General features: G+C 40.5%; 1 protein-coding gene across 7 annotated transcripts in view; it reads left to right on the top strand.

Annotated features, from left to right (window-relative positions):
- The window catches only part of LOC101165461 (unconventional myosin-IXa), a 106,373-nt gene that overhangs the window by 9,886 nt on the left and 79,104 nt on the right, over window positions 1-17,383 (top strand). For all 7 annotated transcript variants that reach the window (XM_020712158.2, XM_020712164.2, XM_011487863.3 and 4 more), the window contains exon 2: window positions 11,896-12,867. In XM_020712158.2, the coding sequence (XP_020567817.1) occupies window positions 11,983-12,867 (885 nt within the window). In that variant the 5' untranslated portion in view covers window positions 11,896-11,982. The remainder of the gene's footprint in view (window positions 1-11,895; window positions 12,868-17,383) is intronic.

The following is a 17,383-nucleotide window of genomic DNA, read 5'->3' as shown; positions in this document are numbered from 1 at the left end:
CTTCTTTGTTTTCTGCTGTTATTAAAGCAGTTCTACAGATGGTAGACTTACCCATGAGAATGTCACCCTCTCCCACAAAGAATGCATCTTTGGTATTGTTTTTTTTGTTCATAATGCAAGTATTTTTAATGGAGTCCACCTGGAGGATTCTTCAGAAACACGCAGAAGCTCTTTAACACCACTCAAATTCAGCAATTTTAGTGGCGACAGTTGGGTCTGATTATTAAAACATTGGTAAATTCTTCTGGAATGAATTCTCCCTGAATGATCATTTTTAACAACTGGAATTTCCAAATGAAAACCGGAACGTTTTAGAGGTTGATGATCTGTCTTCTGCTTGGGGGTCGACGTTATTGCTGGGTGGAGACATTTTCCAACCCAACTGTGACGAGCTATATTGTTATTTCCAGAGCTAGGATGGAAACCAAAGGGGAAAATATTTTTCCACACTGCAAAAATAATAAAACATCAATGTGAGGTCAATGCAAGAGCAAAGCTCTGTATTGTTATTTTAGATCACTATTTCACATACGGCCATAAGCTTCAGTTAAACGGGAGCCATGAGGAACCATATGGAAAGATGATTTCGCTAGAAATACCTGTTATTGTCATTTACTAAGAAATTATCTTTAAATGAGCAAATGCCAAACTGTGATCTGACTGTAAGCCACCCCATAAACTTGAGTTAAGTACATGTACAGTAAATTGTTTACAGATTCATGTTTTCCTAAAAACAAGGAAATCACACTGACGGAAAAAGAAAACACTTAGATTTCATAAACAAGTTTATCCAAGCCAAAATATCCAGAGACCAGGAGGTTCACCTGCAGTCTGAATCCAAGAAAAAGATCACCAGTAAATGAGAAAAGCCTCATTTTCATAAATGGACGCCTTTCTCAGTGTATACATATTTTCCCCAGAGACACCCCTCCCTCTTAAAGCCAAGGGTCTGCCCCAAAACCTTAGAAAGGTGTGAACACCCCTGGAGCAAGCCCACCAAACATAGACACAATTTTTCAAATGTTGACTAAAATTTCATTGACATTTATTGTCAGATCTTGTCCCAAATCATGAATATGTACTGATTTAAAATAATCCTTGGAAGAATTGGGTCATATTCTCAAAAGGTTGTACCAGGATGGAACCAGTGGGTTTCTCCCTTTCATACTAAACATCCTTGCAAGTTAATACCTTTTATTTTGATAAGATTTCAAAGATGCAAAAAGCACTTAGTGTGTTTTCTAACTCTTCTTTAGATCTTGCAAGTCTCAAACTAAAACTTTCATTCAAACTCCTGCGTGATCAACAAAATCTATTGAGCTAGATTTGTTTGTTTGTTTTTCTTGGATTTAAATGAATCCCTCAAAAATTTCAAGCAAAATCAGCAAAGACCTCGTGGGATTTTGTTTTTCCTTTTCTAAATTACCGTTTTTTCCAGATTAAAAGCATTTGACATGGAATACTAGAATATTCCCCTCGCTGCAACACACGTCAACACATTATTGAGAACGGAATGCAAAATATGTTCTTTTCTTGGTTTGTATGCAGACCTAATCTACAGCGTAGTTTCCTGTTGTTACACAGTAACCTGCCAGTCAGGATAACCAGCTGCAGTTGTCAGATTTGAACAAGTGCCTGAAGATTTGAGTTTCGATGAGTTTACAAAGAAGTATTGACATATTGTGGGGAGGCCTTTTAAAAGTGTTAAACTTGTATCTTTAATAGTAAAAGATCATTTTCTGCTGCTAACCAAACCCATAATGTCGGTGCGATCCGAAAAGCATGATTTGCCATAGCAAACCTCTAAAAATGGCAGTGTGAGGACTTTCCTGACGTTTCCTGTGCTCCGTTTCCTGTCGGGTTTGGTCTCTGTCATTGTTTGAGGATCGTAACAACACAGGAGGGCTGGCGATCCTTCAGCAGCAACAGAAACGGCTGCTTTTTCAAACGCATTCCTTCTGCTGCAACCTGGAAGTTTTAGGGATTTACATTTTGGAATACTTGAAAAAAATGCAAAAGAGGCATTAATTAAAGCATCAGAGCAACATGATAATGTCCTAATTAATTTCTGTTGGTGATTGTATTGTTTGTGGTACCATTTTAGTCTTACTGTAGAACTAGTTTAAAGTATAAACCTGATTTTGATCCCTGTGCGAGACAGACCAGGCTTTAGCTCTTTCAAATGTTTGTGTTTTTGACGTTTAAGCTCACAAATTGACTTTAAATTTGGGCTAACTTAGTTTTTTAAGCTGTTTGAGATGGCGTCTGACATCATCGGCAGAAAAAGGAAATTGTAAAGCTTACCCTAACCCAAAAGTCTTTGGAATTGTAGAAAAACGTTATTTAAAGCTTAAAACGGCAAAACCGTAACTGTTGTAGTCTCCAGTTAAAAGAACCTTTTTGTCAGGCAGTAGGGGGGTATTTTCAGTTTGGGTAGAAGATTTCCGGATTTGGACATCGAGGTCTGCAGCCAGGTCCTCTTGAGCTAGTTTGCTTGCCTTAATTTTTCTTTTTGTTTTAGTAAAAAGTGTTCTTATTTTGATAAGGTCAAGTCATTGAAGGTAGATTTTGGTTGATGCATCAACACGTTTTGATTGAATTTCATTTCTTCTTGTGTTGTACCCTGGTTTCATTTCCATCTTCTGGGTTCTGCCCACGTTCTCTGCAGGCTTCCCTTCTAGCACAGCAGCAAATCTTGGCTGATGGTTCAGTTAGCATGTTTTTATTTCTGCAGGAGTTTGTCACCTGTTGTTGCTCAGCTGAAGGAATGCAGAGACGGTGGGTTCAGAATGACCTGTGTCAGTTATTTGGGGCCGTGTGAACGCTGAGAGGCCTTCAGTCATTTTTAATGACGTGATTCCAGCATGGGCTTGTTTCCCGCTCAGACTTGGATGTCTGTGTAACTGATTTAGTTTAACCTGAAATACCAGCAACAAAAGGTGAAGCCTGTTGCTGATCAATTAACGGCTTCATTTTATTGACGGAAACAGTACTTACAGCTCAACTTTAGGCGTGTTTAACCTCTACAGAACAAACTTGGAGGATAACCTGGAGTGCACAAGTGGCTTGGTGCATTTGAGGGATTTGTGGAGGATTATACAAACCCTGCAGAGGAAACAAGTCGGTGCAGACAAGGCTTCGCAATTTTTGAACCAGAATTACAGCCTCAAACATCAGTGCACTGTTGCACCTCTAGTGAGTACAGTCTTGCCAGAATTCAAAGCATACATTTTACAATCCCACCTTTTAGTCTATTGTTCTAGTTTTGAATTGTAGGCAGCAGAGTTTGTCATCAGCTGGGTCAAAGCTGTCAGAGGATATGGGAGGACTAGAGCAATCAGGGCTTTGAAAAGGGCTTTGAAAGAAAAACACGAAAGCCAACTCTAGTGGAACTGTTGGAAATGTTAGCTTCACATGGTCTAATCACCATACAGTGTTGGGTTTTTTTTCACGCTAAAATGACTTCTTACTGATACTTTTACCTCCATCTCCATTTGCTTGGAGAAGTATGTGATCCTTCAGACCAGGAGTTTTCTTTTTTTTAGAGGAGGACCACAGACACACCTTTGTATTTTACATTGATACATTGTGAGTTTTAAGGAGCAGAGACCTGTAATTATGGTTGTTGGACATGCTGGTGCTCATCCTTAACCTTTACGGCCACATTAATCAGCTGACCTGTTACCTTAAAGCCTAGTCCTGCGATGCCGCATTACCACCAGATGGTTCCCCTAAGCGAAAGAATAGTTTAGGGGAACTATTCCCATCGACTCTGCTGTATTCTAAACTTTTTCTGTTACAACAGACATGCACCTGTATTCAATTTCCTTTTTTTTGGGATTAGTATAAACTATCTACTAATGTAGAAATCTTCAGAAAGCTCAGAACAGTTCATAAGGGCAGCAAGTATGAACGTGTGATTGCTGAAATTTGGATTCATGAGGAAAAAACTTGATTACTTATAACGAGCTAGAGCTACTGCCAAAGTTTTGTTTGTTTGTGTTGTCAGTCATGTGCTTCTGGCTTGGAGTCGAGTCATTTTAACCTCCAACATGGCTTAATTTTTCTGCGTTTACACATTTTGAAGCATCTCTTTCCTATGGAGTTTTGTTTAGAACAGGTTTAGCTTCAATCTGTCAAAGGACTTCCACTTTAGCTCGTTTAAATCCTCACCGGCAGCTGTCATTTTGTGTCTACTTTCTTGGCCAGTGCTTCGTGTCTTCACTGTAATTTTCATGACTGTCTGCATTGTGTATTTTGTGGTCAATGCCCCCCACCTGTGACGGTGTGAGTGGAAGAGCTGCTCTAAAGGCTGTGCCTACAGAAATCAGAGAGCCAGTGGTATGTTGGCTGCATAGCATACACTCCTCTTTTGCTTCATCCGTGCCTTATTTGCACTCCAACGCATTGCCATCATAAACATTCTGTGCATGCTGACGTTCTTGAGAAAGAATGCCCTTTTGTTGCACGCCTCAGGAAGAAGATAAAAGATGCTGGTATTTTTTGTACATTTTGTTCCATCATCTAAACCAACAGCTTCAGCTTTTGGCATAATAAACAAAGGGCCTGCATGAGGCTGTAGGATTCACAAACGTTCAAATTTGGTGAAGAGTTCACAGGTCACTGCTGACTCGCACGCCCCCACTTCGGCACATTCACATCCGGACTTTAATAAAAAAGCTCAACGCTATGAGGCCTGTTTACACAAGCTGAGCACGGCTGACAATGACATTCATGTAGCTTCTCAGGGATGACTTCACAGTGCAAAAAGCTTACCAAACCTGATTTTTCACTCTTTGGTTACAATGGCACTCTTTGATAAGTCCTGTTTCACGTTTCTATGGAAACGAAGTGCCACAAAGTCCATCAGATAATGTTCAATAATTGTTTATAAGTGAATATTTTTTTTTCTTGAATTCTTGAGCATACAGGTAAACAGATGATCCATTTAAAGCAAACAGCTGTTGCCCGAAGAGAAGTTACAGTCATTAAAGCATACATTGAAAGACATTTAAAGTCAGATTTAAAGAGATTTTTACATTACATAAACAGCCGCATATGAACAAAGCATGACTTATTCATTTACCCAAAACTGCGAAGCAACTGTGATTGATCGTCTCGCTGAAGTCCTTTTAAGCAGCTATAACTCAGAGTAACCGGTTTCTTTATGGATTTGTTGGTCCACATTGAAAATGTGTTGATGGATGGCAGTTTCCACAGCACTCAAAAGTTTCAGGTCTTTGCTAAAGAGTTTCAGTCTGAACAGGACCATCATAACCCTACTATTCTTTTCTCTTTCACTCTTGTAGATTTGCAGGTGTGGAGAAGATTGAGTGAGCTTAGATTTGAATTTATAACTCATCCATCTCCAGTTTGTATCGATATTTGTACTGATATCCCATATTTTATGTTTTTATTATTATGATTTGTTGTTTTTCTATTAGAATCGTTTTTCCTGGAGAGTCTGCTGTATAGATTCCTTGCATACATAAGAATCCTGATCATCCCTCCAGCAGCAATACAAATGTACCCATGGTCCCCTTGGTTTGGTGTTTTTTCTGGAAGACATTGATCCAAATGCAGAGACAATCAAATAGGCTTTGATAACATCTCACCCAAGACCACACCCATGAAACTACATTACATTCCTTGTGTGTTTTACATATCAATCATTTCCAGCCTTGCTTCTTTTGGAATTTTAGTTAAACGCATGTGCCCTCATCCCATCATCTGCCCTCATCCCATCATCTGCCCTCATCCGCCATCATCTGCCCTCATCCCATCATCTGCCCTCATCTGCTGTCTTGGCAACATCATCTCAGATATGTTCCCTCATGGGGCCTTAACCCTGACAGTCCACATATAAGAAACTGACCACTTTCTGGTTCAGTTGACTGTTTTTAATGGCCATCTAGACCAGTGTTTTTCAACCTTTTTTGAGCCACGGCACAAAGTTTAACCTTGACAAATAGCACCCCCCCCCCCCCCCCCCCCAAAAAAAAAAAGCAGAAACTCAGTCTGTTTTGATCTACAGCCCCCCCCCCCCCCCCCCCCCCCCCCCCGGCCAATCTAACGTGCATTTTTGTGATAATTGTGGCAGAAAAAGCAGGAAGTTGCAGATGTTTTTTCTAAAAGATGTAATAAAAGTTGAGTTACATACAAACTGTATGTTCGTTGTGGTTTCAATCCGTGTAACAAGGACGACTCATTGTACGCTAAGGCGCTGTCCCTTTAAGCCAATGCATCATGGGAGATGTAGTGTGAATACGGCGAGAAAAAGGCAGAAAGACTCGCGTCTCTGAGTTTCATGGTTTTGTTCACTTGTTCCACGGTCTGATACCGGATTCTGTGGAAAGCCACACCAGCTAAAGACGAGCTTTAGCTGTTGTTTGGAAATGAGTGAGTTATGAGCTAAATTGGAACAAGGAAGTTTAGACTTTAAACACTTCTGATTGGTCAGACTGATGACATGTGATTAAGCCTTCAAGAATGATTGGTGGAGTCGTGGAGACAGTAAAAGCTGCGGGACTTTTCCGCAAACTGTCATAGCTGCAGGTAAATCGCGGTGCCGTCATTCTTATCAAAATGTCTTTAATAGAATCAGTTAAACACAAAGAAATAAGTATTTTATGATCTTTCATATTCCTTACTACTCAGTGTTTTATCAGGACCTGTTTGGATGAACAAAGAGCTGATTTCCTGGAGATGGTTAATGTTTTTAGATCAGTTAATGAGGGCAATTTTCCACGGCACACTTGACCATCTCCCACGGCACACTAGTGTGCCGCGGCACACTGGTTGAAAAACACTGATCTAGAGAGCCATTGTCTAATGTAAAACTTTAAATGTCTACATGATGAAATGACTTGTAATACTATTCACCTTAAAATTCTTTGCACAATCTGCTCCCATTACCATTTTCTAAACAATTTACAAGTTGAAGTAACCAATTTATTTTTCTTCCATATAATCTGATTTTTTTTAAAGCGTGATTTTGAGTGGGGTTCTTGATGGGAACCTGAAACGGTGGCGCAGTGGTTAGCGCTCTTGCCTCACAGCAAGAAGGCCCCCAGTTCAAGTCCTGGCTGGGGGGGCCTGAAACAGAAGCACTACACCTTTGTGTGTGGTTTTCATGTGTGGGTTTCCTCTGGGACTCCAGCTGTGTAACCTGGTCTGAGTGTGTATAGGTGTGTGATTGTGTCCCTGCGTAAGACTGCCGACCTCTCCAGAGTGTACCCTGCCTTCGCCCAGTGACCGGTGACCCAGAAAGTGACAAAAACAAGTTTAGAAAGATGAATGAATTCTAGATTGGGTGTGTCAGTATGGTTTCAAATTGTTTTCCTGTACTAATATAAACTATCAATGTTTTAAGGCAAAAACAAGGGTCTCCTGATGATGGAGGTGGAACGGAAGAAGAAGGTAATCTTGACCTTAAACTAACAAACCACAGACAACGGCAGATATTGCTAAAAATAGAGATGTGAATTTGAAATTATTAGCTTCTCCAGCTACATTCAATTCTTGACTCTAGGTCTGCTTTTTTCCCTTTGAAATTATGGAATATGCTTTGGGAAAATTCCTACCCATACTGCTTGACTGGTAACATGTAAAAGACAAAAATCCATCTATTAAACCCAAGACTGGCCAACCCTACCTGCTTTCCAGTTCTTCCGGACCAACTTGCTGCTGATTAGCTGAGTCAAGTGATTCCACATCCCGATTGACTGAAAGCACCTGATACAGGTAGTCAGCATCAAGCAGTCCAAGGACGGCTGGAAAACCGGTAGGGTTTAGGCTTTTGAGGTTGGCTGGCCCTGGGTTCATTATCCCTACACGCTTTAGTCTGAGTATGGTCAATGGGATCATTGGAGACTCTTCCAGATATCATGGGCAGAAGCAGGTTATGCCCTGGAAAGGTCATCAGTCAATTGCAGGCCCAAACATATGGATTTCCAACCACACAGGATGCACTCAACCAGAATATAGGGTCACACTTTTCACGTTGCAGCCTTTGTCGGTTTTTATTAAAAAAAAGCAAACAAGTTAATTCAAAGGACTTGGGTGTAATATGTGCTACAATTTAGTTTAGGGAAGGTTTAAATGATCCCATTCACATTTTTTTCCTAACAAAATCTCGTCTGTCAATAAATCAGTTTTTTTTGGCCTATTTTAATTGCAATATTTATAAAATTTCTAAAACTGCACAAAATCATGTTTTTATTTAGCTCATCTGTAGTCCTTTGTGGAAAAATAATCTATTTACAAGTAGACAATGCTTAGTCTGGTCCAAACTTCTTTGTTGGTTTTTCATTGAATACTTTAGCTTCTGAAGTCTGTTTAATTGAAGATTTTCAGACATGATCACAGACAGTCTGTTGTTTGTGAACTCCAACAGTTAGTTGTCGTGTTGGATAGTCAGAGCAGAGAGACTGCCAGCATAGCCCTGGTCTGTTCTACCTCTGGCACAACTCTAAATCCCCGCTCCCTATCCTTTAAGCTGGCAGCTGACCATCTGTTTGGGATTCTGGGCCATAATTCTGTGCTAAAAAGTTCACACCTGGTCATGCATGCAGACATAGTCCATGCAGAGGCAGGTAACATTCATGCTATAGCAGTAAGGAAGAACTTATAAAGGCCCTTCATGAATTCAGCGTCATACAGTTTAAACAGTATCTGGGAGGTTAATGGCACGGTTTCCTATTTTTCAAGAGCCTACATCTACATTTGAGGAAGGGGCAAGGCCATCTGTGGAGGTATGTGCATGTATCGGAGTTATCTCGGGCTGGCCGAGGTGACACACGGAATGACAGGAAAGGATCCATGCACGGGTGCAGCACTGGACCGTTTGCCTGCTCAAGCTCTCTGTGCACCAACTATATTTGTCCCTGCTCCACTTCCTGTTTCGACGTGTTTTGTGCTGTGGCCTCGATCCTCCTGTAGACTGATGGATGAGGAGGAATCGATGAATGTAGACACACAAAAAAGCTGCAGAACATAATGCAAATCGGAATATTGACCAAATATCTTTTTCAATATTATGTTGGTTAATTCATCTATTCCGATCTATTAAAATTTGTTGTACTTTATGAATACATTTTCAAAAACAGCTTTTTTTGAATTATGCAGACTGTGGAGGAAAACTTGCCCTATGTAGAAAGAATTCACCCTTTATGCATTCAAAAAATACCCCTGACATGAGATTTAAGCTATGCTCTGATTTTTGCAGTGTGTTGAAGAGGGGGCCGGTTTAGCTCGTGCTGGTTTGCGGTGCCTTCCGTCCGTGAAACCGGGGTTCAATTCCGGGCTGCTCCCTGTCCCTGTGCCGGTCCCAAGGGATTGAGAGGGTTGCGTCAGGAAGGGCATCCGGCGTAAAAACATTGCCAAGTTGACCATGCGACTCATCCTCGAGGGAGGGTTGTTTCACTGTGGCAACCCCTGATGGGAGAAGCTGAGAGTGAAAGAAGTTTCTGACAAATGAAGATGTTGGGTCTTTTCTCACCAAAGGCATTCATTGAAAAAAAATGATTGTATATGTGAGAGCACTCCTGAAAAATGTTAGCTTTTAACCTTTACATTTACTATTTTAGCTCAAAGAATATAAAGCTAAAGATAATTGTCTCCTGATGGCTAAAAATCCATTTGTGCACTTCAAAAAAAAGAGATGGTCTCAATAAATCGTTATTGAAATTATCAATAGTGACTGGAGCTTTAGTTATCTGAAGTTTAATGCTCAAGCGGTCTCTTTTGGTTCCGTGCCTTTTGTTCTTCTCTTTACAGCAGGGAGCATGGTTGGGTAATCCTCCATGTCTTCCTGTCCTTCTGTCTCAGTGGCCCCTACTCTCCCTGCAGTGTCCCTCTGCTGTGTGTTAAGAGGGAACTTGTGAATGGCGGGATTGTGTAACCAGTAAAGAGAATGGTCGCTGCCGTTCTTTAGGGACTGCTCGAGTTTGTCTGTGGATATGCAAGTGGTAATCCTGCAGATCCATGTGCCTCACCATCGGTCTGTTGCATGTGTGCGGGTCAGGCTCTAGCAAAATGATTTGGCTCTTTAGTACATTACATAACAGGATGTGATTCTCCTGCTGTGATAGTTTTCATCATCTGGTGGATATAAAAGGAAATTCCAGTTTAGGAATCTCATTCATTATATATTTTTAATCCGGTTCACTTCAGATCAGGCTTGTGCCTGTTTTCCTTCCTTTTAAAATATAAAACTTGTAAAGGTGTAATGATGAATAGACTTAATCTATATGACTCGACTTAGATTCCTACGATCCAACCAGATCAATCTGTCTGAGGCAAGTTGTTAATCGAATATACCTACACTATTATAAAATCACTTCGATGGGAGCCGGTTTAGCTCGTGCTGGTCTGCGGCGCCTTCCGTCCGTGAAACCAGGGTTCAACTCCGGGCTGCTCCCTGTTCCCTTCTCTACTTCTGTGCCGGTCCCAAGCCCGGTTGCTTTGAGAGGGTTGCGTCAGGAAGGGCACCCGGCGTAAAACATTGCCAAGTTTACCATGCGACTCGTTCGCTGTGGCGACCCCTGATGGGTAAAGCCGAAAGAGAAACATTATAAAATCACTTCAAAATAAAATAAATCGATTGTAATCAATATTTGGATTGAGACATGGTAGAATTATTTCACTACAATGTAAAAATGACCGAGTGCATCACAGCAGACAACACACGTGTTGTCAGCAAAAAATGGTTATTCCATCATTTCTTTTCCAACGTGTGTCAACACTTTATCACTTTTTTAGCAAAGACATGTGACCAGACAGCGTGGTAGAAAGTTCTAATAAAGTTCCATTTGTATTATTTTGATTTGCAAAAACAACGTTGGGCTGAACTTAATGACACCTCTATTCTAGACCTGAGACCCCTGGCTCTACATTTTAAATGTTCTGTCACCAATTTGGGTTGTATACTGGATAGGGATTTTAAACTTGACTGTCACATCACTTCTGTGGTGAAACTTAGCTTTTTTCATCTCATGCTGTCATCTGCGGAAAAAACATTTTGAACTTTGCCGGACTCTGAGACAGTGATCCACACTTTTATTACATCTTTATTGATTTATTGTAATTCCCTTTTATTTGGGATTAGCCGGTCCTCTCTCAAGGCTGCAGCTAGTTCAAAATGTTGCCCTCTGTGCATTTGTAAAACTAGGCTTAAACTGATTGTTACAGCCAAGTTTTTAACCTTCCATGAGACTCCGCTCTGTTTTTTTTTTGTACCCATTTTAAAATTTTAATTAGATTTTTTTTTTCTTGTTGTTTTTATTCTTACATTTTATCTATTGGTGTTTTATTGTACAGCGCTTTGTAGCAGTTTTGGCTGTGTTAAAGCGCTGTGTTAATAAAGTTGATTTGATTTGAAACTGAAATGTGACTGAATCTGCCATGAATTCTTGATTAATTGTTTGTACACAATTAATTTACACTTGATACGCAACGGGTATTTATCTTTGAGTCACACGGGTTGAAGTTTTGGCTAAAGAACTGGATTCATTTTAGATCAGTGAAATGGATCGAAATGGATCGTTGAAAAAGGAACCAATATTAATCATATCAGCAACCACCAATTATGAAATGAATGGAATTTTTCTTAAAATGGATTGTTACACCCCTCAAAATGTCTCCTTTTTTTTTCCAATCCCTGAGCCCCATCCCTTTGGTAGTTGTTGTCAATGGAAAGCCTCAAATGTCCTCCTGTAGATGGCAGAAAGAGTTAAATCAATAGTATGCAGTAGTTGGGAAATATTGGGGCTTAGAAATGTCCTCTCCAGAAGACCAAGTCGCCTTTCTTGAAGTCAGGAGTTGGATTCGTCTTTTGCTTTAAAATATTCAATGCTCCATATTTATCCATGATTTTTTGTTCTTTTTTTCTTGCAGTGGTTATGTCTTGAGGTGGTGGCGCCTCCAACTTGTTAAGGGACGTGCCGGGAGCAGACTGCTGCTAATGGGAACACCTGCTGCATCATGACATCTCGCGATGGCCTCGGTGGTCCCGGCGGAATGGGCACTTTGGGTCGGCGACAGCGCTTTGAAAACTCAGATTTCACTCTGCGTATCTATCCTGGCGACCTGGCAGAGGGCACCATCTACTGCCCCATAAGTGCCCGCAAGACCACCACGGCGGCTGAGGCCATTGACCGTGTCATCCAACGGCTGCAGCTGGACCGGACCCGGTGTTACGTTCTGGCTGAAGTAAAGGAGTTTGGCGGGGAAGAATGGATTCTGAACCCCACCGACTGTCCTGTTCAGAGGATGATGCTGTGGCCCCGCGTAGCCCTGGAGCACCGCCCCATGTATGGCGGGGAGGATTACCGCTTCCTGCTGAGGCAGAAAAACCTGGACGGCTCCATTCACTATGGTGGTAGTCTACAGATGTGGCTTCAGGTCACAGAGGAGCGCAGGCGCTTGATGGAGCGCGGACTGCTCCCTCAACCCGACTCTCAGGGCGACCACGCAGACCTGTGCTGCCTGCCGGAGCTGAACGAGCGCTCGCTGCTGGACAACCTGCGCTCGCGCTTCTACCAGGAGAAGATCTACACTTATGTTGGAAGCATCCTCATCGGCATCAATCCCTTTAAGTTCCTGCCAATCTACAACCCCAAGTATGTGAAGATGTATGATAATCATACACTGGGTGATTTGGAGCCCCACATTTATGCTGTGGCGGATGTTGCTTATCACGCCATGCTGCAGAGACAGAGGAATCAGTGCATAGTTATATCTGGAGAGAGCGGTTCTGGGAAAACGCAAAGTACGAACTTTCTCATTCATCATCTGACTGCTCTGAGTCAGAAGGGCTTTGCCAGCGGAGTGGAGCAGATCATCCTGGGGGCAGGGCCAGTGTTGGAGGTAAGGAAACCCCTTCTGCTGTAAATCGTCAAAGTACCTGCAGTAATGTCTGCGTGTGCATGACCAACTTTATTAATCGTTTTATGATTGCTACGCACGTGCATGTACGACAGTTCCTTGACTTCTATTGGAGACCATCACACTTACAAATAGTTTCACTTTTTAAATGGAGTGATATTGCACCAAAGGTGTAAAATCGTGATTCAAAAACCTTCCTAAAGTAGCACTGTATAAAATCAAGCAGACTGGAAGTCTTCCAAAAGAAAGCATAGAGGTAATGAACTATAAAAATAAAACATCTGGTTACTTTGACGAGACCCAATGGGGCTTACCTATGTGTTTCAGACTGCAAAAACAACATCCAAGCCTTCACCTTAGCACCATTTAACAACCATAACAGTCTTTGCCATTAGGATTAATGGAAGACCATTACTGCTTAAAGTCACCACGTTGGCGGTAACTGGATTGTAGCATCAAAAGTAACCTTATATTTTCCATACGTAATCATATTTTTAGCTTTAACAACAGCTTTGCTCTGTGGTATGATTAACATTGAAGTGCAGAATTTCAATCAGGGTAAAGCAAATAAAACTACATTAATCTGAGGTGACGTCCCTTTTTTGTTGATTTATTTTTGGTACAAATCATCATTTTAAAATATTTGTTTTCCTCAGTAATTGGACCATAAGGAAGATTCCTTTGCACATAAAAAGGCATAAATCCAAGTATCTAGTGGTTTTAGTGTCACAGTTGGAAGGCGTTTGTTGTTTTTGGCTGATTCCAATTTAATATGAAAGTAGAAACATAGCTTTTGCATCTGTTGTGAGTCGTTCTGGCATTTTCTCTTTCAGTTACCTGTCACTTTAATAGACTGCGTTTATAAGACCCGAACAAGTTCACAACAAGTTCTTGTTTGTGCAACTGAATTCCTAAGAGTTGCATAAGGCCACTCAACTGTAATGCTGGCTCTCAAGAAGGTAGAGTGAGACTGGGGGGTTATTAGGACAGTGTAACCATTGAGTACTTTTGGTTCACGCAAGAAATGATGGGGCAGCTGGTATGATGTCGTGGTTCAATTTCTTTAACTGCTAAACGTTTCTCCTATTTAATTGTTTTAAGGCTCTCTTTGCGTCAATAATTGTTTGCCTTGTTTTACAGAAAAGAAAGTTTTCTGAGCATCATTGGGGAGTTCGAAGGGTTTGATTTGAAGCCAGGTACTCAAGGAAACCAGTTCAGTAGCTCTTCTGTATATTTTATTGCTCTCGGACTGCCGAGTACAGTTCAGTGGAATGCCATTCATTTGTGTGTGTCGGGTTAATGTCTAAGCACATTATGTTAATCCCGAACAGTGGAGTGAGACGTTTCGAGTGCAGAGGAGTAGCCCTTAATTGTTTGCACAGTAAGATTGCATAGCTGCCCATGAGTGACTCATTACAAGAAGCTGCTGTGCTACCAGGGAGATAGAGGAAAGGAGTGGAGGAGCACCTGCCAAAACCGCCTCAAAGGAGTGACTTCTTATCTTCACCCAAACAGTCAACCGTTCATTCAAGACCGAAAGAAGCGAGGAGGGAAGGCTCGAAAGTGGCCCCGTTGTTGTGTTGATTCAGAATTTTTTTTGTGTTGTCGGTGTCTTTATCTTGTATGCTTCTGTCAATGATAAGTCCACGTTCAGAGAGTCAGGGCGTCTGCGGGGGTTAATGTTCTATTAACCTAATCTAAAGTGGTGTTGATTCGAGCGTGACCTCTAACTTTACAAGAGCCACTGATTTCAGGAAACCCTATGGCCAAGATCATTTTCATTGTGGCAAATTTAAAGGAAAGATTTAATAAAAAAAACTCAACTGCAACTCCCCAGCGTCAACTCCAAAGTCAAAACACAGTTTTTAACACCTTTGAATCATTTTGTACTTGTATTTGTCTGTGTATTTGAGTACTTATTAGGTAAACTGGACAGCTGTAAACCAGCTCATCAACTTTAACAAGAAAAAAGAATAAATTAAATGTGGAAATCATATGTAAGTTTGGATTTTCTCCATTTCTAACTGGAAATTGATTCTAATTCCTTTTTTTCTTCTGAATGCTGAAAATCAGCTGACAGAAGCAACATAGCACCTTCAACAGAAATGTGTTTACTTTAATTTAACTTCTGCTGTCGATATTAAAATATGTTGTTTTAAAAGTCTCAGTGCCATCATATTCAGATTCATTTTAAACCGTGGGGCAGCAAATATAGCACATTAAAGGTGGTATTTTGGTCCATTCTTCCATGCAGATCTTCTCGAGAGGTGTGATGTTTTGGTTCTGTTGCTGGACAACATAGACTTACAACTCCCTCCACAGATTCTCAATGGGATTTAGGTCCAGAGACCGGTTAGAACACTCCAGAACCTTAAAATGCTGTTTATGTAGTCACCCCTTCGCTGGCAATCTGTTTGGGCCCATTGCCATGCTGGAAGATCCAGACACGTCTTATCTTCTATCCTCTCATTGATTTAAACAGGTTGTTTTTTTTCTCAGAAACCTTACCATACATGGCCCCATGTATCCTTTCCTTAATATGGAGCAGTTGTCCCCGTTTGCAAAAAACTGCTCCAAAGCATGTTTCAGCACAGTGCAACACAGAGCAAGAACTCTAAGATCTCTACAGCAGTTCCACACTTGAGCTTTTCATGTAAAAACAAGAGGTCCTTGTTAGGAAGACATGTGTTGCTCTTTTACCCTTGCATTCAGATGTCTTGCTTCCAACAAAATGGGAATCGGATTCAAATCATATCAAGTTTTTGTTTGTCACTCATGCCAGAACATGAGGTGTTTGTTTTGAAGGCCTCTCAGGTGTGTAGTTGTCACTTAAAGTGACTGATCATCCATAGAAACCGTGTAATAGCAGAGGAAAGCTGGCAGATGTTGCCTTTTTCTGTCAGCTGGAGGTCAAATGTTGCCTGAAAGATTAATAACACAGAGCAACATATGACTTTACCAACAGGTTTATTGGGAAAATGAGCCAACAGAAGAGTCAAAGCTTGAATTAATGAAGCCTAGAAGAGATACCAACAAATTTTCCGTAGGAGTATTTTGTGCCAAACAACAAGCTGTAACATCTATGCTGTACATGACAGTCCAACAGCTGCTTTGCACTCGAGTTGACCCTGGAGAAATCAGCTGTTTAGAAGTCACAGAAACTCTGACAGATACTTTAACCTTCTTGGTTTAGATGCTTATCTGCTGTCTGTCATTCCTGAACTTTTTTTCCTCATCGTTTGAGTTGATGTTGATCTTGGCATTCTTTTGACGTTGGACTCTTGAATATACAGTTTCACATGGTTGGTTTGTGGCTTCTAAAGAGCTCCTTTTTGGCTGTTTGATGAGCAGACTGTAGTCAACCAACAAACTGGTTTTGAAGCAATTTCTTCTACTTTTTCATGCACAAAATTGCTTTTCTGTTAGTTCCTATTGTAAGAACTCGTTGTTTTGGTAATGTTTTAAAATGGTCGTTTTTAACAGATATGGTTTTAGAACGGATGTTTGAGAAATCAATGTTTAATAGTTGTGTTAAATCAGAAGCGGAATTCTTAAATCCCAAGAATGTCAAGTTCAACAACGGTAAAAGTTTGTATGTTCAATTATTTTATTCCATGCTATCGTCATTTTATTTTCTTCCATTTTCTCTACAATCACATGCCTTAGTGCTTTTGTTTATTATGATTACTTTAATGGAATATCCTTTTCTGGATCCAAAGTTGATTGATTTCCAACTGTAATTGACATGACACCTCATCAACAAGTCAAATATGAATCTGTTGGAGTGTTTACTGAAGCTGGAAAGCTTCCAAGTGTAAACAGCAGAAATCCTCCAAGACAACCGAGCATTCCACTGTGTAACCATGAGATTTCACAACACTACTCTGCAGTATTTTTCCTTCTTTTTTCCTCTGATCCTCTTTAATGGCACTTACTCCTAACAGGACATGTGATCCAGCGCTGCTTGTAGTTCTTGCAAAGCACAAAAATGCTCGAATAAATCCTAACATTTATGTAAACTAGTTGACTGAGCTTTAATGAACAAGTTTACTATGTGAGGGTTTAATCCACTGTGGAGGTTTTTAAGAAAAACTTTAAATGCATCTTTTTATTTTACATAGTTTTTACTTGTCCACGTGTTTTCATTTGATTTTATAAATGTTATTAACAATTAATTCAATTCATTTTTATTGTACTGGTGGGAGGTGTGTGTGTTAGGTTTTCTTAATGTGTTTTTATTTATTTAATTTTATTATTAGAAGTAGTAGTAGTAGTAGTAGTATTTTTACTATGTTGACTATTTTAACTACTAATTTTTTATCTTGCTAATATCTATTTTATTATGGGAAGCAGCACTTTGAGATACTCTGTAGCAGGAAAAGTGCCGTACAAATAAAATTGAAATGAAATTAACGAAAAATGCAGAAATTCGGCTCTTGATGCACATATTTGACCACTTCTCATTTTCTTCCACTCCCATCATGCACCTGCTGTCACA

Source organism: Oryzias latipes, chromosome 3 (genome assembly GCF_002234675.1).
Source record: "Oryzias latipes chromosome 3, ASM223467v1".
Lineage (NCBI taxonomy): Eukaryota > Metazoa > Chordata > Actinopteri > Beloniformes > Adrianichthyidae > Oryzias > Oryzias latipes.
The sequence above is the reverse complement of the archived record's forward strand: the minus strand, read 5'-3'. Positions and strand labels throughout refer to the sequence as shown.